Source organism: Corapipo altera, unplaced genomic scaffold, assembly GCF_003945725.1.
Source record: "Corapipo altera isolate COAL_440 unplaced genomic scaffold, ASM394572v1 113, whole genome shotgun sequence".
Lineage (NCBI taxonomy): Eukaryota > Metazoa > Chordata > Aves > Passeriformes > Pipridae > Corapipo > Corapipo altera.
In genome coordinates this window covers 1,455,679-1,481,954 of record NW_020884895.1, presented here as the reverse complement: position 1 = coordinate 1,481,954, position 26,276 = coordinate 1,455,679, and the positions used below count along the sequence as shown (strand labels likewise).

Here is a 26,276-nt window from a genome sequence, read left to right as displayed (position 1 = left end):
AAGTGGTAGAAGAGATACAAGACGACTGATTTGGGAGAGGTCTGATGCAGCCACAGTACTTTGGAGTGCTTTTCCCTTTCCTCACAGGTCTCTGCCATGACCCTTTATTTTCAGTCAGATTTTTAATTTTTCTAGCATTAAGTTTCCCATCTGTAAAATAGAGATGGTAGTAGTCACATATCCCACCTGGCTGTCTGACTTCAGAAAGGATTTTCAAATCTTCAGCTGAAAATTCCTCTGCAAGCACAAAAATATTACAGTTTTGCCAGCTTATGTAAAAAAATCGTTTCTTGCAGTGAAAAATCAGTATATCAAATACTTTTGTTTTCTGTAAGGGAATTCAGCATCAGACTCTTCCAAATGTTTTAGGTAATGTTTTGCATTATAGATTGTGTGCTGTTAATTTAATTTCAAATTCTATGCAGAGAAGAAACTGTTGAGTGTACTTTAGTGATTTATAATATGATTTGATCAGTGTGTTAGTAGTCTGGCAGATCTTAACTTCCAGAAACCTCTAAGAGTTCAGTACATTAGAGATGAATAAGCTATGCACATGAACATGTGTGCTTTTATTGCTAAAGCTAAATTAAAACTTGAGCCCTTTTGGGCTGAGTTAGCTAACACTTCTCCAGCTCTTTTTCTATCTTGCAAAACTCCTCTGTGCAACTAGTATGAATCTAATGTGCTCTGCATTATTTTTCTGCTTTAACATGGAAACCTGGAGAGACAGTGAAAGCTCTGTATAGAAGGTATTGTGAAGTGAGGGAGGGAGCCCAACAAAGCTAATTATACAGACACTCCCACTCTATTACCCTTTAGAGAAATTGAGCCTAACATTCTGCTCTGAAGCTTGTTAAACTATTCTTTTTGGGTGCAAGGAGCTTATTGAGGGAATGAAATAGCTACACTGTGTAATCAGAATGGGAATTGGAGCAGATCATTATATTTACTCATTTGATTAGCCATAAAATAGCTACTGAAGTCCCCATTTTAAATCTGCTTAGCAATTGTGCAGCAGGGCAAACTGGGTCTTTTAATTAGAAAAGAAAAGAGATTGCAGTATTTTTTATAAGTAATAAATATATAAACACACACACATTGTGATCCTGTTTATGTAAATAACCTCTTCCCTGTGGGTGTTCTTGCCTCCTAATTGTTTAGGGTCTGTCTGCTTCCAGCTGCAAAAAAAAGGGGAATGACACATCTACATTGGAAAGTGCAATGTCTGGGACTTAAAATCCAGCCAGAGATTTAGATTAGCCATTAGGATAAAATTGCCATAGGAGGGATAGGTAACTCCAGTAAAAGATGGCGTGGAGAAATGGTAGATCCTGGACTACTGGAGGGGCTTAAGGTCAGGTTGTGCAAAGGTCTTTCAGGAGCAGTTTAGGCAGGATGAGTCATACCATAAGGGAGAGGATTGGACTGAACAATCTCCTGAGGTCCCTTTAAACCTGTAAGATTTACCTAGGAGAGGCGAGGCCATACTGCATCATCAGGGGGTTGCCTTTGACCAGCTCCCATTTCCCGAGGGAGCTGGAGTCTGAGGTGGGCTCAGGCCAGGGGCAGCGTGTGATCTCCCCCAGACGTCTGAGACCAAGTCCTGAGCTTGCAGGCACTGCAACAGCCAAGGATGCCCTGTTTTCTCTCTAAGAAAATTCACTGCCCAGCCACTGTCCATAAAGGCTTGGAAATGAGCCATTACTGAAGGTTTTATTTTCTAGCTTCCTTTGCTATCTGAGGGACTTGCAGATCAGAGCAGATGTTCCAAAGGCAGCAAGCTCTGTGGTAGCCACTGCTTCCTCTGTTTAAGATGGTCACTGTCTTAACGTTGTCTGAGTATAAAATATACCTTTGGGAAGTCAAAAGCTGTGAAAATATTTCAGCTTTTTATTTATTTAATTTGGTTTTAAGACAACCTGAAACAGAGAAATGAGCTTGGTTACAGAGAGCACACTTGTTTTTTGAATGCATAAAACTCTGTGTGGAGGGCTGACTGTTGGCAAGCACGTGTTGTGGTGCTCTACTTTTGTGGGTCACTGAAAAAGTCATGTTATTAATGACAATGACAAAATCATTCTTTTGATGTTGCTTGTGGGTGACAAGACCTTTGAGCAACAGGAAGGGGCACAGTAGTGCTTTACCATTGCTGTTGGAAAGGATGAAATAAGTATTTGGCCTATTGACTCAGAGGTTTTTTTTGTGGAAAATTCTCCAATATTTCCTTTTTGGTGATTGGTTTAACTGGTGCCATGGGTTAGAACCCTCTTGCGAATTCCCAGAAATCCTATTGTGTTGAGAAGTCATCTCCAGAGAGGCTCAGAGCAATCCCTCCCAGATGTGCTGTGGGGACCTAAAAGGATACACCTCAGGGAAAGAAATGCCAGCACTGGCTGTTCCGTGTCTGCTGAGGGACATTGGTGCCTGGGGATTGTTATCTGGCATTGTTCCACAGCACTAAATTGTATAAGCAGGACATTGGGCAGGAAAAAAAAAAGGAAAAAAAAAGTGCCATTATTAGGCCAAACATATCATTAGTTATAACTCCAGGGCCAAGAGAACAAGCACCTAAGTATAAAGAGGTTAGAAGTGTACTGTAAATTTTAATGAACATCTAATTCTCTTTTTAATGTGGCTGGGACGCCTGCAGTCAGCTGGGGATGTTCTGCTTTGCCCTGCATTGCTCTAAGCACCTCAGGGCCCACCTGGCTGTCAGGAGGAGCGAGGGAAAAGGGGGAAAAGGGAGACTACATGGTTCAGTTTTCACTTGATTGTGGCAGCAAAGCTATTTAAGGGCTTTCTCTGAAGATCTACACACCTGCAGCTCCCACTGAAATTAATGGAACACTTGACATTGATGCCAGTTCTTCTCCTTTTCTTTCCATCCACCAACCTGGCTCATATCCTTTCTGTGCCACAAGGATGGAGAGAGCCACAGTCTAGTCTCACCAGCACAGTATATGCAGAATAACTGGCCAAGTGACGATCCTGGAGGAACATTTTTAATGTTACATCTCCCTTTTGCTACATGCCTTTCCCAACTGAAGGCTGCTTCACACCCGGGGAAGCAGGGTTTGTGTTTAGAGCATGTCTGCGAACTGCAATTGTTGACTGGATCAAGCTGTCACTGTGTCACTTAAATGTTACAATCTCTCAAGCTGTCACGATGACTTTTAAATTGAAGCAAAGGTGATGGTTTCCTTCTCACATCAACAGCCGCGCCATTTCCAGAACTGTGCATTCTGGTGCTCTGCCATCTGCCTTCTGGTTTGAGGGTTTCTATCTCCCTCAGCCTCTTTGCTGGGGTTATTTGCATCTCACCTGGCTGACTGCTGTGAGGGCACAGTTAGATCAGGACACACAGCTCCATGCTTTCAGTCAAGTGTTTCCAGCCAAGAACGTAACTTTTCATAGTAATTTGCTGTCATTTGCATAGGACTCTCTCCCTTCCAAGGAAAAGTGTACTCCTGTAATCTGATCTAAAAGGGCTCCTAAAGGAATTACTTAACTGTTTCTCTAGAAGTATGTAATAAATTTCCCGGGAGGACTGGTGCTCTTCTGTGTGGCGGAGGAGTGAGAAAGTATTTAGTGAGATTTCCCAAGAGATGAGCCTGGATGTGTCTTTTTTGTAGACATATCTGCTATTATTGCTCATTGCAGGGACATGCTGCAGTGCACAGAAGCAGCTTTGACTTTGCTGGGGTTCTGCCACTTCAGAAAGGGCTTTCTTTTCTGGAAGAGCTGATCTCACTAATGCTTGTTTTAGGTTCAAACACTTGGATACCTCTGCTCAGTGAAGAAGTGCTGGGTTGGGTTGCTGAGATGTTCTTACATAGGTGGAGTGAGCTGCCCTCATGCAATCCCCCCACCAACACACAGCTTTTAATCATCTGTGAAGCGAAGGCAAGGGCACAGCCATTTCTGTTCATGTCCAGTTGTAAATGTTGGGAAGTCTCTTTGTGAACTGCATTTGCAAAGCAACAAGTCTGATGCATGTGTTCGGGTGATGGGCAATGGAGAATTCACTGCACTTCTGGGGAACCTGTCAAAAGTTATTCATCTCATGCTAATCCCTTCAGATCCTGCCTGGACTGGAGCAATACACACCAGGAGCCTGACGGACCTGAGATTACAGTGTGCACTTCCACTCCTGGTCCGGTTGTCATGTTCAGTGTTTTCAGATGAAGCATTGGTAGGTGAGAAGGTGGTGACTTGGAGTAAGGGCAGGTGAAATGCCCGAGCTGCTGTGGCAACTGAGCACTTACATGCTGGTGGTTTTGCTCATAGTTGCTGGAATTTTGGGTAGGAGGAAAAGAAAATCAAATCTTGAATGCTATGGGAAATTTGGTCTTTGGCATCTTAGTAGGAAAATGTATGGCATTCAGCATCCACAGGGAACTTGGTGCTCAACTGGGAAAGAACTAGAGGAACTGAAAGTATGACCTTCTGCTCATTTTAAGGCATGGATGTCACTGTCTTTTAGCTCATAGAGGCTGGCATTTTCCAAGGAATGTCCTTTCCCAGGATAAGCTAGGGGGTGAGTAGGCTGCTGATTTTGCAGAGATAGGTGAATGTGGGAAACCCCAAAGCCCCACTTCAGCCGTCCCAAAGGAACGGTCACCGCAAAGGAACAGGTCACGTACACTTCTGGGTTAGCAGTGTTGCGGTTGAATTTCTCCCTGGCGTTTGGACTGCACAGTCTCAGGTCACCTCCAGTTTTGGAAGAGCAGAAGATGGTGTGGAAATGCTCCCCTCTGGCAGGGGTGGGCAGTGAGTAGACTCACCATTGCAGTCATATCTTGGTCCAAGTACTCCATAATATAATTAATGCTGCCTGGGCAGGGAGCAACCACTTCTCCGAAGCCCTTTGCAGGATCTTTGGAGTCTGCCTGTACAGTGTTTCTGTCTGTGTGTCCCTCTGCCATTCAGGGTTGGTGGAATGACTAAGTAGTGCTGACGACATTCGTTGTCGGCCTGTATTAATTATTTCCGCGGGTTCTATTTACTTGCGTGTTCCCTATGGGAATGCTGTGCATACAGATCACAGCAGCACTTAATTTTATTGCAGTGAGTGGCTAAGGTTGAGGAAGGGGAGGGGGGAGGGGAGAGAAAGGGTCGTGTATGCGTCAGCCCTGTCAGGCTTTTCCTTCTGTTTCATTTGTGCTGAGGTTTTTATTATCATTAAGCTGATTGTATCTGTGGCACAAAGGGCTGAGTTACCTCGGTAACCACACTAGCTGGGATGGTAATCCATTTATAGCATCACTGCTCAGGTCTGATTAAATTAGCATGCTGATGACGTAAATGCTTGGCTGGGTGATGCTGATGAGGCTGCTCCTAATAGGAACTCTCGCCCTTACATTTATTCTCATTTATTTCATGAGACCCCTGCAGGAAATGTACAGAAATAAGGCTACAGATGATTGACTCTTGTTTTCAGAACAACTTGTGCTGCTAGCAACAGACAGTGCTTGATCTGAATGCAGACGGCAGCCTGCACATTTTGCCTTGTTTCCTCCTGCTGCAGAATTCCCCACACAGCCCTGCCGAGGCAGAGCCCCGCTCTCGAGCCCTGCTTGCCATCTGCCACAGCAGCAGCGGGAGCAGCTCCTCTGTCTGATGGGTTATTTCCAGACACCGCCACAAAAGAAATAGAAAGGTAATAATAAAAGAAAAGGAACACCCTGGTTCTCTACTCCCTCTTGTGAGATTCCTGCAAACACAGACATCCTTTTACTCACTTGAAACAAGCCAGTTATTTATGTCTGAATTTTCAGCATCGAACAATACCGTTCAGTGCTCACATTTGATACCATGAGGATCAAATGCTTTCAGCATCTTCTGTCCAGCCCCTTGAGGGAAAACACTGACAACTGCATGATCACATTGCTGTGCCTGTTATTTGCTGAAGTGGTGAGAACAAGAGGACTGAGAGTTGCTGAAACTCCCGGATTCCCTTCCCAGCCCTGCCTCTGATTTACTGGATAAGGAGTCTTTGGGGCAAGCAGCTTCATAGCAGGCCTTTTGGGGCTCCCAGGACTTCAGTGTTTCATCTATGAAAAGGGAATTAAAAAGGATGCTTCTACTTTTTTTTTTCCTTTTTGCAAGAAACATGGGAGTGATTAAGTGTGTTTAGGTTCCAAAAGTATTTGGAGATCCTCAGGTGGAAACTCTGAGGTTCTGAACAATTTACCATTTTAATTGTCAGATTTGATTTATCCAGTCAGCATGCAAGGATTTAAAAGGAATTTTTGAACAAAAGCAGTTTGGGGATGGAGGACTGAAAATGCAATAAATTTTAAGTAGCAATAAATAGTTTGGCATTTGCCCTGGAGTGTGAGCAGATGTGGCTGCACAGAAACCACTGGAGCTACACCTGCTTTGACTCGAATTTGGACATGGAAATCTGTTATTTGTGAAATAAAGAGCATGGTTTTGAGACATGAAGGTGCATGGGCCAGCTTTCACATTTTCTGGGCCTACAAATTCTCGTCTCATCTCAAGGGGTTTTTCCTTGGGAACACTGGAGTAAAGGGATGGTGTCTGTGTGCATGGGAGCCCTCTTCCTATGCCTCTCCCAGCTCTGGTTGCTCTCTTTGAGAAGCATCGAGTGCTCAGAGGACCCAGCCCAAAATTTCAAGCCATTGCTCTATAAAAATGAGAGGCACTGAATTTGTCAGTGGCAGCGTTTTACCCGCCTGGCAGCCAGCTGAGCCAGAGCATCCCAGCACTGCTCTGTTTGCTCTCTGTGCAGTGATAGGGAGCAGCTGAGCTGGGGATGCTCCTGCCCATTCCTTGGTCTGTGTGGGACACATGTGCTCCAGCCGTGGCCCCGCCAGCACCACGGTGAGACGTCAACTCTGCTCCCCAGCCTCCTGCCAGAGCAGGTGCACTTTGTTAATGAAGGTATTTTGAAGAGTTTTATTCTGCCTCTGACTCAGTTCAAAGCATCTTGCTGTCAAGAAGTGCCTGGGATGCCTTACCTTGGAGCTTTCCTTTGAATTTAAATTTTAACGGCTAATTCTGAGTTCTTCCCAAATCTTCATTCGCGAAGCCTAGCCATGATGACTGTTTTCAATGTAAAAAATGTAAAAGCCATCAGTGTGTTCAGGAGGGGCTGTGGTACTCCTTGGCTAGACTCTGCCTCCTCCAGAGGTGGTGGGCATGAGCAGCATTTTCCTGCTTTATTTACTGGATAACTTTCACCTCCTGGTAGAGTGAGCTGCTCCGAGGGACGTGGACTCATGGTGACCCACCCAGCACATGAGGTGATGGAAGCTCTTAGAAGAAATGTCCATCACTCAGCAAGGGAACTCCAGGCTGTACTGAGGCTTGGGAAGTCATCCCTTTCCTCCTCAGGTCCATAGAATCTCTTCTCGATAAGGAAATAATCAACCCTCTCTTAATTACCAGCCTTTGTTTAATTTACCTGTGTGCTGGGGCTGACAAGAGTGTATGGAGAGGAGAAGGCTGTCTCTGTTCCAGCAGCATTCACAAGCTGACTGGCAAAATTTTATCATCAAGACCATGCCTGTTTGTTTCAGGGGCATCACAAGAGCCTAGCTGAGGTCTGAGCTCCCCTTTTTCAGCTTTTTTTTTTTTTCCAAAAGATTTATCCAAATTAAGAGTCATATTTTGGTGTGAAGGGTCTGCCCCAACTTGGTTTGCTGAAGGAGAAGTTACTCTGGCTCTAACGAGCTCGAGTCAGACAAGGACCGCAGGGCAGGAGGGGAAGTCCCACTAAAATTCCCCTCCCTTCCCCACGGGTTTCTGCAATTTTTGGCATGAGTGCGTTGCCTTAGAGTGCCTGGAAATTTTCATTATAGGTGAGCAAAATTTCAACTCATTTGTCTACCAAATTAGAGCAAGGCAGGAGATGAACAGTAATAAAATTCCTCTTTGTTGCAACAGACCCATTCTTGCTCATTTGGAGAAAAAGCAAAGCCTCTCATGTTTGCATATGTTTGGATTTTTGATGCTACTCAAGCCTGATCCTTCTCTTCTCTGAAGTCCTTGGGATATTTGTATCTTATTTCAATGGGAGAGGAATCCATTGGCAGAATTTGGTTTAAAAAACACCATAGGGATTTTTTTTTTTTTTTTGGGGGGGGAAGCTAGAATTGGGTTTTTTAACTATTTTTATTCTTCTGAAGGAAGGTTTGCTGCTTATTATCTCACAAGCTTTTATCTGGTGCTGAGTCATGGAAGTGAGAGAATGTGTAGGCGTCTTAGCATAAGAGAGAGTAATTCTGTCATTTACATTTACAGACAGTTATGCTTTCCAGAAAACTTTTTTTTGTGGGTTGCAAAAGTGATTAATTTGCTGTTGAAGCTGTCAAAGGAGTTTTTCTGTTTAAGAATTTTTTGAAAGGGAGAAAAATCTGTTTCTACTTATAGGAAATAATAAGGTAGAAATTGAAATGAAAAGAAAAGCATACTGAAAGAACAGACAAGAAAATGTTCCCTTTCCTAATTATATTTTTCCTTTTTCTTTTTATGTATCTATCCATCTGTCTATCAGCCTATATATCTATTTGTCTGTCTCATGGAGAAGTCGTGTGGACTTTGATACAAAGCTAAATATAGTAGAATTATGGCCAAGTTCAGCATTATCAATTCCAGCTGTTAAAAATATCATGGGATCAGTTCAAAATAATTTTTGTTTTCTCTTTAAAGAAAACTTACTTCAATTTCTTCTTAGTTTTCCATCAGACTATTTAGTTTTTGTGTTTTAAGATTTTTCTGCACTCTTGAAAACTTCTTTTTTTTAAATGAAGTCCAGAGTCCTCAATTAAATATTTCTTTGCACTAGTAGTAGAATAAACTATTTCTTTTCTTTTCCTTCATCCCTTTTTCTAGTATTTTTTTCTTTTCCATAATTTTCTTTTTTTTAATTGCTATTAAGTTTTTCTTTTATTATTAAAAAAAAAGGATTAATTACAGCTGAGACAAATCCTTTCCTCACATATTCTTAGTGGTGAGAACAGTAGTGCTGTTGGAAGGCTAAAGAGAGTTTACCAGTTTCAGCCAAATTTGTATAGACCATCAATATCCATGGCATGATTAGCTGTGAATCTTGTTTATTGTACCCATTCCTAAGGACAAACTGAACACGAACTATTTAGCCTGGAAATTTAGGAGTTTTTTTCTAACCAACTGGGCAGTGATGTTTTTAGTTGATCTTCTGGCAGAGTAGTGGTGGGAGTATAAAAACTTGTTCTACCTTCAGCATAGTTATGAAGAGTATGATATGCCCAGCAAAACTTTCCATGTCCCACCTAGCTGAAGCCCTCAGCCCAACCCCAAATGGACTTTTGTCAAGGGCATATAGTGACAGGGCAAGGGATAATGGCTTTAAACTGAAAGAGGGTAGGTTTAAATCAGATATAATGAAGAAATACTTCCTTGTGAGAGTGGTTGAGGCACTGGCAGAGGTCACCCAGAGAAAATGTGGCTGTCCCATCCCTGGAAGTGTTCAAGCCTGGACTGCATGTGGCTTTGAGCAACCTGATCTAGTGGAAAGTGTCCTGCCCATGGCAGGGGGCTTTAAACTTGATGAATTTTAAGGTCCTATCCAACCCAAGCCTATCTATGATCGTATGCTGCTTTCTTTGGTTAGAAGGGTGGTTTTTAGCATCTCCCTTGTCTCTGCTCTGATTAAAGTGTCTGTTCTCCTCATCCCCTGTTTCTCACAGCTGCCCTTTCTCCCTCCCCAATTATAGTAGCTTCAACCACGGTCCTTTGACCTTCAGCAAGAAATTATTTGTGCCATGTAAGAGGAATATTGATTTTTACATCACATGGCCCACGAGGCATCAGAAATCACTCTTTTTCCCGTAAGTGTGGCTTATCTCTAGCTTTTAGGAAAAAATGAGCTTTGGGCCCTGTGAGACTTCCTGTTCGGGGTGAACGGGTTCTGCATTTAGATCTTTTCACTGGAAAGCCATGTGCTGCAGCTGGACTTCTAAATTAAAGAGGGGAGGGAATTAACCTGGCTTAACCTAAGTTTTGACAATTCCATTGAGAGGCCAGTGACTCATTTAGAGAATTCATCGAGTCCACAAGGGTTAGAATGATACTTCTGAAAGCTTATAGAATGTCATTGCTTTGTGTTTTAACAATTGGGTCCTGCAGTGAATTCTTGTGGGTTGTTATGGAAAAAAGATTTATTGATGATTTGTGATGCCAGAATGCTTGCTCTGTGCATAATTTTTTTTCTTAAAATACAAACACATCACAAACCGCAAAAGGGAAAAAAAAAAGGATGCATTGCAAACTAGAAATGAAATATAATTTAATCCTATGGTAAATTCAGATCTAGAAACCTGAATTCTTCCCACTCTCCTCGAGTTCAGGTCTGGCACTTAATTTGACCTGTGACAAGAATGAAAGCCATGAAACTCCATTTTGGATCCAAAATTCCTTGCAGTTTTTGGGCGTCCACTGCTGAGTTTTGGAGACCGTTGATCCCTTGTTAGAACACTGTTGAAGCCAAGTTGCTCAGAAGGACTAAATTAATACTCCCTAGTCCCAAAGTTTTTAGCATTTAGCACTTCTGCCCCAGGGCTAGAAAGTCACTGTTTCAAATTCTAAAGTTAAAAATGTCAAAATCAGTTAGACTATAAATCCCAGTACCCATCAGTATGCATTTATACATCTACCACAAGGAAAGAAGTGAGGAGAGAAGGAAGATATGTCTGTTTGTTTTAAATTAGCAGACTTGGGTTTAATTCCTAATGCAAAAGGGCTTGTGGCTGGGTGCACGGGTCAGGGTGCACAGCTGGCCTCGGAACTGGGCTGGCGCTGCTGCTGCTGTGACGTACTGAGCTGAGTCCTTGGAGGTGCTGAGGTTTAGTCCAATGCAGGCTATATTTAACCTCGATTTTACAAATTTCATTGCTCAGGTTGCAGCAGTATGAATTGCCAGGATCTCTAGCATCTTGAGTTTTGAACAAAGCTAGGCGATTATTACCTGGAGGAGGTTAGATATGTAGGATTCATTACCGTTTGCATAGAAACCTCCACTGTGTTCCCAGCGGGGAGGAAAACCCTCTGAATTCAGAGGCAGTAGGAGGCCAAATCTGGATCTGCAACAGCCAGCATGTTTGGAGTAAATCTGCTGAAGTAAATAGGGCTGGCACTGGTGTCACTGAGATCAGAATCTGACTTGATATAAGGCACTTCTAAAAAGTGTACTTCAGGCATCAAGGGGTATTGGAGAATATTTTAGTTCTCAGCTGTGACTGTGATAACCCAATCAGCAAGACATGGAGCAAATGTCTTGGGATGTTATTTTGGTCCAAGAGCAGTGTAAGGAAGAAAATTATAAATCATAACTTAATCGGGCTCATTAGGTTGTTGTTGATGAAGTTTAGCAACTTTTTTTTTTTTTTTTTGGTGAAACTTGCTGAGCTGAAAGGAGTGTGGCATAGGAGAAAGCCTGGTATTAAACTAGGATGTAGGGCTTAGCTGTATCAAAAAAGTCTGACATTTTTGGACTAAGTATATAACCTAGTCAGCAATATCAGTCACTGAAAACACAGCTCATGCATTCCGGATAAGAATACAGAGAAGAGGTTTTTTTGTTCTTTGATTTTTTGTGGTTTCTTAATGTTAAAGCTTACAATGGCTATTTGTGGTTTTGTTTCCTCAAGGCATATTTAGGAAAACTGGATTAATTTATAATGCCATTTATAACAGAACGAAGCCTGGTGAGGCGATGGATTTGACATTGCTTTACACAGGCTTTTTAGAGTGATACTGTTATGATTCTAAATTTTTATCGGTGTTTCTTTTGAGTAAACATTTTACCATACATTTAATGTAATTATATGTTCTCTATGAAAAGAGGAAAATAACACAGAAACAGTGACTTAATACTTTAATTTAAAAATAAGCTATCTTTCTGTATTGGTTTATACTCAAGTATTCTGTGGTACAGATGGCTTTTTTGCTTGTGCTATAAATTAATGCTCTCTCTTTCGCTTTTTCTCACTGGTTACAGTATTGCTCTGGTGTTTTGACTAGAATTGTTGCAGGGGATAAATTCTATGTGTCTTGGTGTATGTATTGATGTACCTAGAGAATAATTTTAAAAGCTACAGCAGGTGAAAGAAAACTTCTCCAATCAGATTTCTCAACACTGTGCTTGGAGTCTGTGATATTGCGGAAAGACTAAGGTATTTTGGGCAGTGGTGATAACCCAGGCAGACGGATAAATGAGGGAACGTTCCACTCCACTTCCCAGAAGGAGCCATCTGGGAAAACAGTTAAATTTGACCTGTTGTTGTAGCTCATCAGCCTTTTGGAAAGGTGTACACCTATTAGGTGTACCTAACAGGAAAATAACCTCTCTGTCACATCTGCCTGTCTTTTATGTGGGGTTTTTTTTTTGGTTAAGTTCTTATTTTTTTATGAGGCTGTGTAGTTTCTCTCTGCTGCTAAGCACTCAAGTTATTAACTGGAATCATTTTGTATCCCACTAAAAATACTGGCGGATGACAGCGGGTTCTGGACCTCAAGTGAACCATAAGAAAGCAGATGTTGTATGAACATGGAATTGTTCGCTGATGCTTCTGCTCTTCTGTACTGCTGTTTGCACAGGCTTTAAAACGTGGGGAAAAGAAGAATAAAAACACATGGTTTTCGCAGGAAATTGAGACAATACTAACATTCAAAAATGTTTATACCCTCTGGTAGGATAATGTTTTAAATCTGGTTTAATAGAGTTTTGGAATTGGAAAAGATAAATAGGTTATAAATGCAAGCAATGCAGCAAATAAACAGAATTGTAAACAAATAGCAAGTAACACAAAGTAAACCAAGTAGTGCCTGAGTGCATATGTATTTCATATTATTTTATGTGTGCATATGCACACTTTCTTAGTGTTCTCTAGAATTAATAAAGGAAGAAAGCTTGTATACTCTATAAACACTCTGAAACTCCTTTCAAATTTAGTAGGAAATGAGAAGCTTTTATAAACATGTTGGACTGTTGTTTAGATCCATTGTTCCACATACAATAGAAAATGATAACTTTTCCATATAAATTGTAGAAGACTCTCTGGAAGACTTCATGTACCCATAACTTTGTCATGTCCCTCACAAGGACACCTCTTGCCCTCACTCATGCATCTTCCATGTCCTTCTTAATCCTTTTTTTATAATCATGATGCACATCCATGGACAGCGGCATAATCTGTATAACCCTCAAACCTGCCCATATTTATCGTGCACAGGAACTTCTTTCCCATTACAAATAGCAAGTTATAAAAGGAAGGAAAAAAACGTTTTAAAATCTGTGTATGATGTAATTATGATACTTTAGGTTTCACTAGATTAGTAATAGCAAAAGTCATAAAAATGCTTTGCTTACTCAAAGTTCTTATTTATAGGGAGGTGGGGGCTTCCCCGTTATCACGGCATGGCAACATTTTGCCTAAATTAAGCAAGGGAATTTGTTCTGCCCATTAAAAAGGACCAGTTTGGTGAATGGAAATGCTTTGGACACTCCTGTGTTGCTAAGCCTTAGAGAAGGTACTCCTTGAGGAGCTCAGTTTCGCTGCTCCATGCACGCAGTGACTTGTCTTCATGTAGTACCATGCAATTCTTTTTGTGGTCTTCGGTTTGGGGTTTGTACTCAGTAGTTCTGTGTTTTGGTCACTCAGTAGTTCTGCTTTTTAGTGTGACCAAAGGGCTGTGGTGTGTATGCCACTGACTAGGTCAGTGCAGGGGGCTGCCATTGCATGTTCCTGAAGTCCAGATGGGTGCAAATCTGTCATTTTAGTGAGGAGAGTGGGAAATCGCAAAAATACCCCAAGATGAATTCAGAAAATATTTAACTTCTCCTGACTGGCATCTTCTGTAGCTTCTTGACAAAGTTATTTCTCATGCTGATATCTGATGTTCTTGGGCATGAAGTTGCTATTGCTTTTGAAGTGGTCAAGTGGAATTGCTTAAATAGAAAAATTTTAATAATACCTAGCCTTTTCAATGAATTTAGCTAAAATTATGGCCCTTGACTGTCCACCAGCCTTGAAAGTATTTAGGTCAATTGTTTGCACATCTTTTAAAACTGGTCTCTCACAGAGTCCTCATAAATACCAGATGATCAGCCATCAGAAAAGGAAAAGCAAATAAAAAAAACTCATAGTAGTCATCCTAGTGATAATATTAGGTAAACAAATAAAAAAGTAAATATGAAACTGAGGAGGAAATTCTTCATTGGCATAAAACTGTTGTGTTTTGGAGACCAAAACTTTCAGATGTGTGGAATTAATGGAGTGTTGCAAAGTGGAAACCCAGGATGCCTAAAACACTTGACACCCATACTGAAACCAAGGTCTGTGTCTATAACTGCGCTTGTCGGTTGTGGAAGGCTGTTTTCCATGATAAAATATTGAAAGTCAACTGTTACCACCTTTTCTTTCGTGCACCATCTTCTCCTGTGGTTTCAAGCTGGGCCATGAGTACAAAAGAGGTTATGAAGCAGAAACATTAACAACTATGTCGACTCCTTTTCCACCCATAGTAGCAGCTGAAAAGCAGATCAAAGCTCAGAAGCAGTTGAGCTCTTGTAACGCTTTATGGGATCCGTAAGGTATTCTCTTCATTTGAGAACCAGAGATGAACACTTTATTAGATTTCTCCTCTTCTTCTTTTGGTACAATGCCTAGGAGCAGTCTGTTTGAGTACCTTGATAGCTGCTGGTGACCAAGCCAACAAACTGAATCCCACATCTGTTGAAGTATGAGTGTGGCTGCTGATCCACGCACAGTCCATATATCTGTGACACTTGCTTGTCAGCTGCAAACTAGAAATGAGAGAATGATGAAACTCTAAAGAAAAACTTCCTCTGATTACAAACGTGTTTTGGCTGAAGGGTTTAACTTTTGGCCCAAACTTCAAAACTTTGGACTGGATTCTAAGGACATTTTGACACTTAAAGAAATCTGTGTTAGCAACTAAGCTGTGTGCATGACATAGCAGCAGTGTAGAGCTGCAGAGATGTATCCTCAGCGTGCTTGAACTGTCTGGATTTATAAAGAAGGCCAGAGAATGATGTATATTGAAAACACATCAGGTATGCTAAATGGGAGCAGTGCATCTGCCCAAGATCTCTGGACATTTAGCAACCCAGCTGGAGCTCTACCAGGACTCCAGGCATCTGCAAGTCCCAAATGAAAGGCCAGATTTCTCTTTTTCACCCAGATGTTATTTCAGACAGAAAAAGAGGATGCATTCAGGGGAACCTGGCCTTACATTATCACTAGCAAGGCAGCTTGTTCAAATACAGAATTTGAAGTCAGCAGGAGTTAAATGTGTCTGCACGTCAGGAAACCCCCTAAAATGCCAGTTCACATTTTCAAGTACCTAAAGGCCCAGGTTTCAAAGCAGAGTATTTGATTTTTCTCAAGGGTTATCCTTCCCAAATTGAGGGGGATGTGAGATTTGCTACCTCAGGCAGGAGGGAGGCTCAGTCCAGCTGCTGCTCCTGGCAAAGCAGCAGCTCCAGTTCTAGCGGGAGCCACTGTTCAGCATGGAGGTGGAAAAGGAGGTGGGAAAGGGCGTCTCACTTGTGTCACTCGCCTTCGTACACTAGAAATACACTTGCAGCATAGCCTTTTGGTCATGCATTGGCAATGTGGCATGGCAGGATCCTGGCAGATCATCTGAGCTCCTGGCACTCCCTTTGGTGTGCTGCACTAGCTGAGCTTGAGTGGCAGTGCACTTAATGCAGGGGAAAGGGATCTGTGCTTCTTACAGTCACATCAAAATTACCTGCTTATTGTGGAATTTGTCTCCACTAACTTGTGCTGTCTAAATATTCAGTGACTTGTCTTGCCTGTTTTTATGCTTCTTTTACAGTCAGTGAAGTAGATTCCCCCAGTGGATGATTCATCTCCGCTGTTTTAGGCTTCAATATTAGAACAGGATAAATGACCCCGTGGAGGTACATTTCATAGAGAGAGAGCTTTAAGCACCTCCAGCTAGCCAAGGTGAATGCCCATCACTGGAGTTAGGAGAAGCCAAGTTAATTTTACACCCTTCACTGCCTTTCCTGCCCAGGCCTCCGACTGCCACCACCACTGATTGATACTTAAAAGATTTCAGATGGCACATCCTGAGCTGGCCCTGTGTTTCAGTCCGGCTTGTGTAGGTGGACCATGCAACTGAGTTAGGAAGAATGCTGCACTGGCCCATTGAACTGGCAGCCCCCTGAGAACGCTGCATCCTGGGTTCAGCCCACCGGTAGTTGCCAGGTTTCTGCCTTTCGAGGAAGAAGGGTTGTTTCATTCCTATCCTGGAGTAATTAGTGACTGAAATGCCTGAAAAAGGCAGCCCCAGCTAGAGCCGTGGTTCTCAACCTCTGCTCTGCAAACCCTGGGGGTCTATGGATTACTCCCAAGATAGCTAAGAAGAATTCAATGAAAGGTAACTTAAAACCCCATGTTTATTGTCAATAGATTAACTTTCTCCATAAAGGAGCTTGTGTCTTCTGAAAAACAAACGTTTGGGGGCTGCTGAGCATAAAGGTTGAAAACCACTGAGCTAGAGTAATGTATCTTTATATCTGATAATTTGACAGCTAAAGGGCTAAAGCTATTCAACTGTACCTTAATGAAAAATGCCTGGAGAATTGAATGGAATATGATAAACTTTGTGATGGTATTTTTGATCCAGTCTGTGAAACTTGAGTAACTGAAGAGATTCTATAAAAGCTACTCTACAAATGCACAAAATAAAAGGACGATCAAGTCCTTTTCATAAGGCTTCCAGCTGATCATATAGAATCATGCTTCTGCTGTAGACTGTGATTATTCTCTGCTCTTTTTAAGGTTTAAGCCCAACGAATGGTATAGAATGATAGGTTAATTTCTGTAGAACAACAGGTTTTATCCCTAGTACCTATGTGATGACTTTTTAGTTGTAGATATACATTGAATTTAATTTAAGATCTCTGTAAATAATTTCTACAGAATGAAAAGTCACTGATACTCAGGATTTCAGGTTTCCCCACCAAGGTAGCTTTGAATCCAGACACCCAGCTTTGACAGTCAGACCCCTTGGACAGCACAGTTTTATCACAACACCATAGACTTCTCCTATGATGGTTGGTACAAGAAACTCCTGTAAATGCTTATAAACTTTATCCACATTTAAGAAGACAGGGCAGGAGTTGCCAAGCAAAATTTTTCGCCTCATGGTTATACATGCTAACATTTTTTAGTTGAAGCGTTTTGGGGGTTTTTTCCTCCCACATTGATTGAGTTTTACTTTATTTTGTCAGTATTAGTTCACCTTTATTTGAACTGCTGGATAATTCATTTGTAGAAGAGGCAGTACATTTAGGTACTTCCATCTGTGTTTAAGCAAGGCTCTTGTGCTTTCCCATTAAAAAAAAAGATTTTGTATTATAATGCTTGTGGTAGATGAGGTTCTGAATTTAACTCCTTCCTACTCTAGTTTCTCTTAACAACTCTGTGTTATCAACACCTGGGGTTTCTAGTTTACTCTCTTTGCAAATATGAATTTGCAAGAAGGGGTTGATGGTAAGTAGCGTGGTTCTAATTTGCACTTGCGAAGTGTGTCAGACAGTTTCATGAGGGCATGGTGAGCAGAGGAAAGCCTGTCTTCCTCTGAAAACAGCCCTTAGAGGATGTCAGAGAGCATGTTTGGCTGCAATAGTCACATGCAAATGCAATATGGTTTTGAAATGAGCTGTCCAGGAGCTGCTGGAGAAAGGGATACCTGTACTCCTATGAATCTTCTCTTTGCCTTTCTCTGTTTTCTTTTTCCTATTTCTATTTGTTTTCATGACTCTGGGCTATCACTTTAATGCGCTTTTGGATGAGTCTGCTATGTTGTGCTGGTAGAAGTTCTATGGATTCACTTGGATGAAACATTTGTGATAGTCATCTGTTTTGCTAGGACTGTACCCAGTGATGTAGATAGGCCTTACCAGCTTTCTGTTCATTACTCCATCTACCTGGCATCCTTATAGCCTCATCCATCCCTCCTATCCTCCTAGTACCTTCCAGACATCTGTTGAAATCTTTCTTCCCTGTGGTATCTGTGTACCCTTTTCTCATTCTTCCACACATTCCTGTCCTCAGAGCAGGAATCTTGCCCATAGTTCATGTGCATTTAAAAAGTTTTTTCTTAATCCATTAGTAATCTAGAGGTTTAAGCCTGAGGTGATATTTGAGTGCACGGTTGGACTGTGGCCACCCTTCTCTCTCCCAGGTAAAAGGGCAGAGGATTTATGATGATACCTCACCTGTGCCCTTGCTTAAGAGCTACAGCCACTTTGTGTCCCTCTAAATCATCAGTGCTCCACTAGTGGTAAACTCCCTCTAACCTGTCCCATTTCTCTACTACATCACATCAGCTAGCCTTACACCACCCCCCCTAAAACCCAGCTTTCATCACACACTTGCCCAGAGCCCTCAGAGGAATTCAGAATGAGTCACATAGGGTGCCTCTGGGGACTCCTACTGATGCAAACTTCCTCCTCCTCAAGGCAGCCTGTGGTTTGATGCCACAGTGCAGCTGGTACTTGTTAGCTCAAGCCTTCACTGTGAAGTTGATGGCAAATCTTGGCCTCTGGCCCAGGCACCCTCAACTTGGCACCTTCCTTCACTAAGTTCTGGTGCAGGAGAGGACACTCCCAGCTCATCCTCTTTGTAGCATCAAACACAGGAGCTGCCAGTCAGTAGACTGGAGGTTTGGGGTTTTTTTGGAGAGTTTATCATTCATTCTTAGGGTATATTCCAGTCCAGGCAGGACACTGGCATCAGCACATTAAGTGAAATGTTATGTGGATGTTTATATGTAAGATTGAAGTCCCTCAGTTCTTGGGATAGGATAGACTTTCATCACGAAAGCTTTAGTTGAGATCTGTCATCACCTGCTTCCAGAGTCTGCATTCAGAAATATATAATGTGATGAATAGGGTTCATTTTTGTTGTTTTGGTTTGGTCTTTCCGTCTCTCTCTGCTAGGCCATTGTCTTTATAACATTATCTACCTTCTCCCTCTTCACATGGAAAAGAAAAATGCTTTTCTGGTGGTAATTACACAGTGCCGTGTTGTAGACCTTTCATCCCATTACAGTAAGTGGACAAACTACTGTCATTTGCAAGAATGAAATAGGCGAGGAAATGGGAAAGTTTCTGACACTCCCAGGCATAAATGCCAACCTGACATGGGAGAACAATTCTGACAGAAAACAAGTTTTCTTGCTAGCAATGAGTACTGGTGTAGTTCTGCTCTGATGCAGGGATGGAGAAATGCCTGCTCATCTTCAGGTGTTTCAGAAATAGAAGAATAGAGCAATATTAATGATAGGCTGCAGACCTTTAACCTGTCTCTGCCCTTCCTGTTCAAATGAGACACTTTTCAGCTCTTCCTTGCTCTCAGTTTCAAAATCTCTTCAGTCTGTCCATGTGCTGCCTTGTCATGGATGTGTTAGCAAGGTCAGGGTGTGAATACATTTAGATGTTTTTTCTCTAGCAGAAATTTTCTGCCTTATTATTCCCCAGCTCTTCACACACACCTTTTACATCTCTTAGAACAGATTGGTGCTCTTATTTGCTTGGGTTCTCTTGATGATTTATAGTGTTTCCTTGTGGGAGGTTTGCTGTCAGGGGAGGTTTGCCCTGAAGGTATAAGGTCTTTGCAGGAATAAGGTCTTTACCAGTGCATCAGCAAAAAAATATTTGCACATCACCAGGAAAAAGCTACCAGTTGGGTGGTAGAGCTTCCTTATCCCTTTGGTAGACTTGCTTGTGGTCTGTGGACTAGAAGTTGAGCGGCTTGCACTCATCTCCCTTTTCTTCCTGTGAGGTGGTTGCCAAATGTTTGAGGGGCAGTGTCCTACTTTCTCCCACCTTCTATGGAAGGTGAGTTTGGAACCTTTGGAAGCTCAGGGCCATGGGTGGTTGAAGTTCGTCTCCAGCCACTGCCCTGGGCGGTTTGGCAGCAATTGACTGTCGCCACCTGCTGACCAGGCAGAGGATTTCTCTGGGCCAGGTACAGCCTGTGTGTAGGGTGTCCAGAAGAGCCCCCACCCTGCTCTCCCTGGCAAGAGGGTGATGGGGCAGTAGGTAGAGGTCAGGGTGCCAGCATAAAGCAGGAACACTGAGGACAAATATGACATCGGTCATTTAGAGAAAGGTGGCACATACCTTAAAGTGAACATAACTATGGGTGAGAGCTGAGCTGGTCTGACTGTGGCCTGCTGTGAACTTGCAGGTTTTCAAGCAGATCATGGATGAGATCAAGCCTGGTGCAGGAAGTTTGGATGGGATATAACCTCGTATAATTATAGTGTTAGGTGCAGTCAAATTGCATGTCTTCACTTTAATCCATCTCTGTATAGGAATGCATAAAATTCAAGTACTCTTTCAGAATAAAGGAAAATAAAGAGACAAGAAATTTTACCTAATCCTAAACTCCAGAAGTTCAAGTTTCCTTTTCTTTGATTTAGTGAAAAACCTTAAAGTTCTTTAATGTTCTTCAGAAACTGTTTCACATTATTAGTTTTTTAACAAAGATACTTTTTCACACTAGTGTTTTTGAACATTTAAATGCAAGGTAAACCAAACAAACAAGTACATTAGACTAAAGGATGTACAATGCCTATGAGGTCGGTGTCAACTGCACCAAAGCTTCATTCCGTGGCCAAATTGCAGGCAACAGCAGCATTTACTGTAATCCTCTTCCCTGGCTGCCCCAGCTGTGCCTGGGGCACTGGTGCAGGGTTACATGACTGCCATGGTGGGAGCTGACCTCTGAAGCTCTTGAGAATCCTACCTACCTTCCTGCCCTTTGATGAAGCATGTGTAACATTTGCCTTCTCTGGGGTCACTCCAGGTTTTCAACCAGCACATCCAGGGTAGGGACACCTCTGTGTTTTGCTTTGATTTGACTCTTACAGTTTGGGACCTACTTTTAGGCCATCCTACCCTGCTGCTTCCTGCACAGTTAAAGGTGCTCCTGTATTGGGGCAGAACCCCACAGGTGCTCTAGGGACCCAAGGAATTTCATGTCTCCATAGAGACTATAATCTTATTTTCTCTCTTTTTCAAAACACTCTCATTTTCACAGAAATGCCTGGGGTTTCCCCTGATTATTTTCCAGTGAGTCTCCCTTTTTTTCTCATATATTATTTTTTAGTTTGTTTGTTTGTTTGTTTGGAGGCAGAGGAGAAAACTCCAAGGAGAGTTAAAATGCCACACATGGCAGTTCTGCTCGATTGCCGTGGTGCTGTCCCTGTTCTGTCAGAGCAGGGGAAGGTTGCTATTACCATTTTATAATGCATGGTCTCAGGTACATTCCTGCTTTCCTAAGCAGTTTGAGTTGCTGCACAGATGTTACTGTAAATCCCTGTTTCCAACCTAACCCCTCACTGCTTGATCTGGCGCCTGAGAGGCCCCTCCTGCTGACGCTGTGTCGCTTCTTCCTTGCTCCCCAGGTCTCCGGGACCTCGAGCAGCTCTGCCGCCACCACCCCATCCGTGTCCACCCCTGTTACTGGCCACAAGCGGATGATCATCCCCAACCAGCCTCCGCTGACCGCCACCAAAAAGTCCACGGCCAAGGGCCCAGGGCAGCCGGCACCCATCCCGGTCACTCCCGTGGGCACCCTGAAGCCGCAGCCGGTGCCGGCCTCCTACGCCACGGCCTCCACGCCCAGCCGCCCGGCCTTCAACGTCCAGGTGAGGACGGCACAGCCCAGCCCACACTACCAGCCGCCCGGCCCGCAGCCCGCGCACTATGGCAACCTGGGGCATGGCCAGCCCTACACGGCCCCACCGTCCCGCCAGCCTGCTGCCCCGCAGTACGGAGCGCCTCAGCCCCATGGGCCCGACTACGGCTACGCTCCACCGCCCGCCCGGCCTGCAGAGCCCGCCTATGGATACGCACCTCCGCAGGGCCGCTACCAGGACCCCTACTATGGGGGGTACGGAGGAAGGAACGGCTCCGAAGCGCCCTACGTGCCACAGAGCTCCTGGAAGGCTGAACCAGCGTATCCTGCTAGTAACGCCATGGGCCAGGCTCCTCCTGGCCTCTACCAGCCACCAGGCACTAAGAAGACCTATATCACTGACCCGGTGCTGGCCCCGCAGCCGCCCACCCTGCAGCAAAAGGTAGGAGATGTGGGTGCTCACCTCCCAGGGGATTGGAGAGCCACATGGCTGAACGTGGCCTGGGACCCTCCCTGAAAGAGAAAGTGGTACCATTGGGGACGTGGGGCAGGTCTCCCTCTGTATGGCTTCTAAAAGCTGGAAATAGGGACGTCTCATCTGCTTTGAAAAGAGGCTTTGTGGGGGCTTAGAAAAACCATCAGCCTCGAAGTGTGAGCCAGTGTAACGTGTGGAGGTATGGTGTCACCCCACAGGCAGGAGGGAGGCTTTGTCCCTGTGACATGCCATTGTCCAAGGAGCTCCCTGGCCATGCCTCCGTACAGCATCACTGCACTGGGGTCTTCTCTTCTGGGCCCTCCCAAGATGAAGTGAGGGGTTGGGTGAGAGCTTCTGCTCCATGTGCTTGTAGACAACCCTGGTTCAGCTCGTAATCCTCCCTCTCCTCAGGCAGATGGGAGGTACATGGGAGGCTGGTTTTGATTGTGGTTCAGAGTGATTGTGGAGGTTGTCCTCTGGTGTGTCGCTGTTCAAATTTCACTTATCACTGAAACCACATGGAAATGAGTTCCCACAGAGCTTAGCTCTGGTTTTCTTCTCCGGTGATGGTACGCCGGGTGGCCTCCATCCACTTCAACCAATGCCCGGACCTCATAAAGTGAAGTCAAGTTGAAATAGAAAGTTAAACTGGTCTGCCTGGTTTCTCTGCCCAAGCTGAGCCTGTCTGGCTTTTGTCACTTCTGCTGGTGGAAGTCTTTAATGTGGCTCTGGGGGCACAGAGGCACTGTAGCTTTGCAGGGCCCTGGTGCATGACAAGCTGAGGCTCCGCCAAAGGGTGAGGCAGGGAGACAGTGACACCATCGCTGCCCAGGCCCAGCCTGGCATGTCTGAGCACATCCTGCTCTTGAGTTTGTGGGTGCTGACAGGGAAAGGGGAAAAAGCTTCTGATATATAACAGAAACCCTGTCCTTTTGTTATTTCCTTCTCTAACAGCACACAGACGATCTTCCTTGAATTCCAGGTTTCCTGACAGTGGGAACTTTTGAAGGCAAAGATGTTCCTCTAGGCAGTTTAGAGAGGGCAAGAAATTACACAAGTCCTTAAAATATTATCTACTAGCAGCTAAGAAACTGCTTTTTCTCTTTTCTTCCCCTTCCTTACCAAGAAGCTTAGGACTAGGAAGAGAAACAGCAAACTCTCAGCTTTGCAAGTACTTAGCATAGAGCTTAAACTGAAAAGTCACAAAAAGACACAAAATTTGCACATAGCCTTAACTGGTGTAAATTGTTGTGGTTCCAGTGGAGTCACTGAGGAAATGCTGAGGTACAGCAGATCCATATTTAGACTTTTATAGATACAAGTAAGCTTATATATATAAAAAATTTAAAAACTGTAGTTCAGTCAGCATCTCTATGGAAACGCAAATCATCTTGAACCACAAACAGCACAAGCCTGTTAGTCTCATTTGCATTACAAAGCTGGAGGGACAGTTTAATTTAGCTCAAGTTTGGGGTTTCATGTCTGCATGTATATATTTTTATATATATGTTTGTGTGTGTGTGTGCACGTGGCATTTGCAAATACACATGCAGAAATACTTCATAAATATCTCTATAAAAATAATTTCAGTTCTTCTGCAGAACAGACTATTATTTGCTTGGTGATAAATCCCTCCAGAAACTTTCTTTCTCATCCAACCTACTAAATAACTGTGTTGTTACCTACTTCACTTTTTAGCTTACAAATCTTCTGTAACATATTGGTGGTGGGTTCTGCTCAATTGTTGCTTTGTAACATATATAGTTTAATTGATGAAGAATTGAAGATGATCTAAGAGTCTTTACAGGAAATGCTCAGTAATAAAACACTGTATGCTTTGCCATTGAAGCAGTGTTGTCCAGTCTTACTGCGTGCTGTTCTCTTCCTCTGCAGACTAACTAATTCATAAAATCAACATTTGGAATTATTTTATTTAAAAGGAAAAAAAAAAAGAAAGGTTATGTGAGAGCCAGATATCTGATAGAACTGTCACTGTAATTTGACTTGGCTACAGTATGAATGTTAACTTATTTCCTGAACGCAACTGGCTTCTGCATTTTGTTGTGTTTTTGCTTTTTCAAGGTTGATTTGAGGTCTTTCAGTTAAGGAAATAGATTTGGGAATCCAGGATAAGAAGTGCATATCACATAAAATGCAAGACAACCTTTAGGAATTTTATTTCTTTCAAGGGAATGATTTTAAAATATAAACCAATTTCTAAATGTATTCAAAATAGTGCATTCTTAATCTTGAATGCACTTTGTGTGCAACATGTTAAGGATGTTGTAGCAAATCTATCTCAGATTAAAAGTTCATAGTTCTTAATTCTAATATGATCCATCACTTTGAGAGGTAAAATTTTTCATTTAATTTGTTAACGGTTTTTAAAGGGTGAAAAAAAAAGTATATATTTGGCATTCTGGCTAGAAGGAGGTCCATGGCATTGTGGCTCAGTGCTTTTTGCTGTGTACTAATCATGTTGAAGTCGCTGCTGATCCAAAATAAATCTGGATTGGTATGGGAACAGCAAATAATCTGTACTGGTTCTTAAAACCTGCTGAGAACAATGAGTTTTACTCACTCACAACTCTGCATTGCATTCTGTCCTTGGGCCAGTTATGGAGTGAGAATCATGCATGTGAAACCTCTGGGCATTTTAGTCTTTCGCAGCACCCCTTCTAGCATTAGTGCCCAAGTCCTAGTTAGGAAATGATCTGGTGGAGTGCATGTCCTCATTTAAACCTCCATGTGCTTCAAGGGCTAAAAAACCTCAGGAGCTTTCTCCTCTGGATGGTAGGTGGTGGGGATTTCTGTAGAAGCAGCAGCAGTGCTCTCATGAGACCATCACAGAAACATGTGACACGATCAACTACTCCTGTACTTTTTGCCAGCAGTGCTGTACCTACTCAGACCAAGTCAAAATCTGTAGCTGCTCTTTTAACTTTTCCCTCCCAAAGGCCGAAGTGCACAAGATCAGAGTGCCTTATTAGGTACACTGATTTCTAGCACCACAATGTCCACAGTGGACAAATGACAAAGCACATTGCTGTCATGGAGAATTACTGAAACTTTGCCCTGTGGCCAAAGCAGGGTTGATAAAACTCCCACCACCAACCAGCTTAGCTATCATCAAATGTTTCTGTGCTGGACTGGTGAGACACCAAATACCCTTGTTGAGCTCTCATATCTTGAAATAGGTCTAGATCCTTTTACTGCTTTTGGTCGTGTTTGAGTGTTTTTGAGACACTATTACATGTCTCCCAGGTAGATTTGTGAACTTTTCAGGAACCTCATGTATCTCCTGGTGTATTTGAGGGGTGGCCACTGGGAGGTCTGTTCTTCCTAGCTCTCAGTTCCCAGCTATTCTCCTTCTACTCATAGGCTTGGGGAACCACATTCCTTCATAAAGGAACCTGCACATTTTTAACATCCAAACTGGGTACCAGTTGATGTTGAAGTCATTTGACTGAAGTCATTTGAGAGAGCTTGTGGTTTTGGTTCAGAATGGGGGAAATCTTAACAAACACACTGACCTCTTGAGAACAATTTACCAATTCGGTGAGGACGGAAGTGTCTTGTAGTTCTGATTTAGTACAGCATACAAATCCATGCTCCTTTGCTGCAGATTTTCTAGAAGGAGAAAGGGAGCAGTGTTCCTGCAGTAACTGTGTCTGTTCTCCCTGACATGGCACAAGTGCACGAGTTCCTTAACCTGGTCAACCCAAACCAGCCACGGGTCCCACTGTCCCCGTTCACACATAAAGAGTCATCAGTGGCCTCCTCTTCACATGACCCTTCAGTGTTGTGCACCTTTTGATGTTAACACCATGAAAAGTAGAGAGACAGTTGGAAATCATAAGGCAGCTTATGCTTTTGGCACGGTTTTGGTGGTGGTGACCACTCGTGATTAGCAGACCTCAGCCACCACATCGTTTCTGCGCTGCTGGAGGTGGTTTGTTTTCTGCTTGCTGCACCCAGCACCTTCACAGTCTCATGAAGCTTGCAGTGCCCAAAAAGGACTATGATGGCTCACTGTTTTCTCATTTTACACAGCTTTTGCCAGTTTTTCCACTGATTTAATACCTGTGATG

General features: G+C 43.1%; 1 protein-coding gene across 8 annotated transcripts in view; it reads left to right on the top strand.

Annotated features, from left to right (window-relative positions):
* Positions 1-26,276, top strand: part of LPP (LIM domain containing preferred translocation partner in lipoma) — a 328,422-nt gene that overhangs the window by 183,503 nt on the left and 118,643 nt on the right. For 6 of the 8 annotated variants that reach the window (XR_003528319.1, XM_027647152.1, XM_027647153.1 and 3 more), the window contains one exon: positions 21,478-22,152. Coding sequence is in view for 7 of the 8 variants with exons in the window: in XM_027647152.1 (XP_027502953.1) it covers positions 21,478-22,152 (675 nt within the window). In the remaining variant the exon portion in view is untranslated. Of the gene's footprint in view, positions 1-20,740; positions 20,899-21,477; positions 22,153-26,276 lie in introns of those variants that run through there. The other 2 variants (XM_027647156.1, XM_027647157.1) reach the window with 2 other exon arrangements.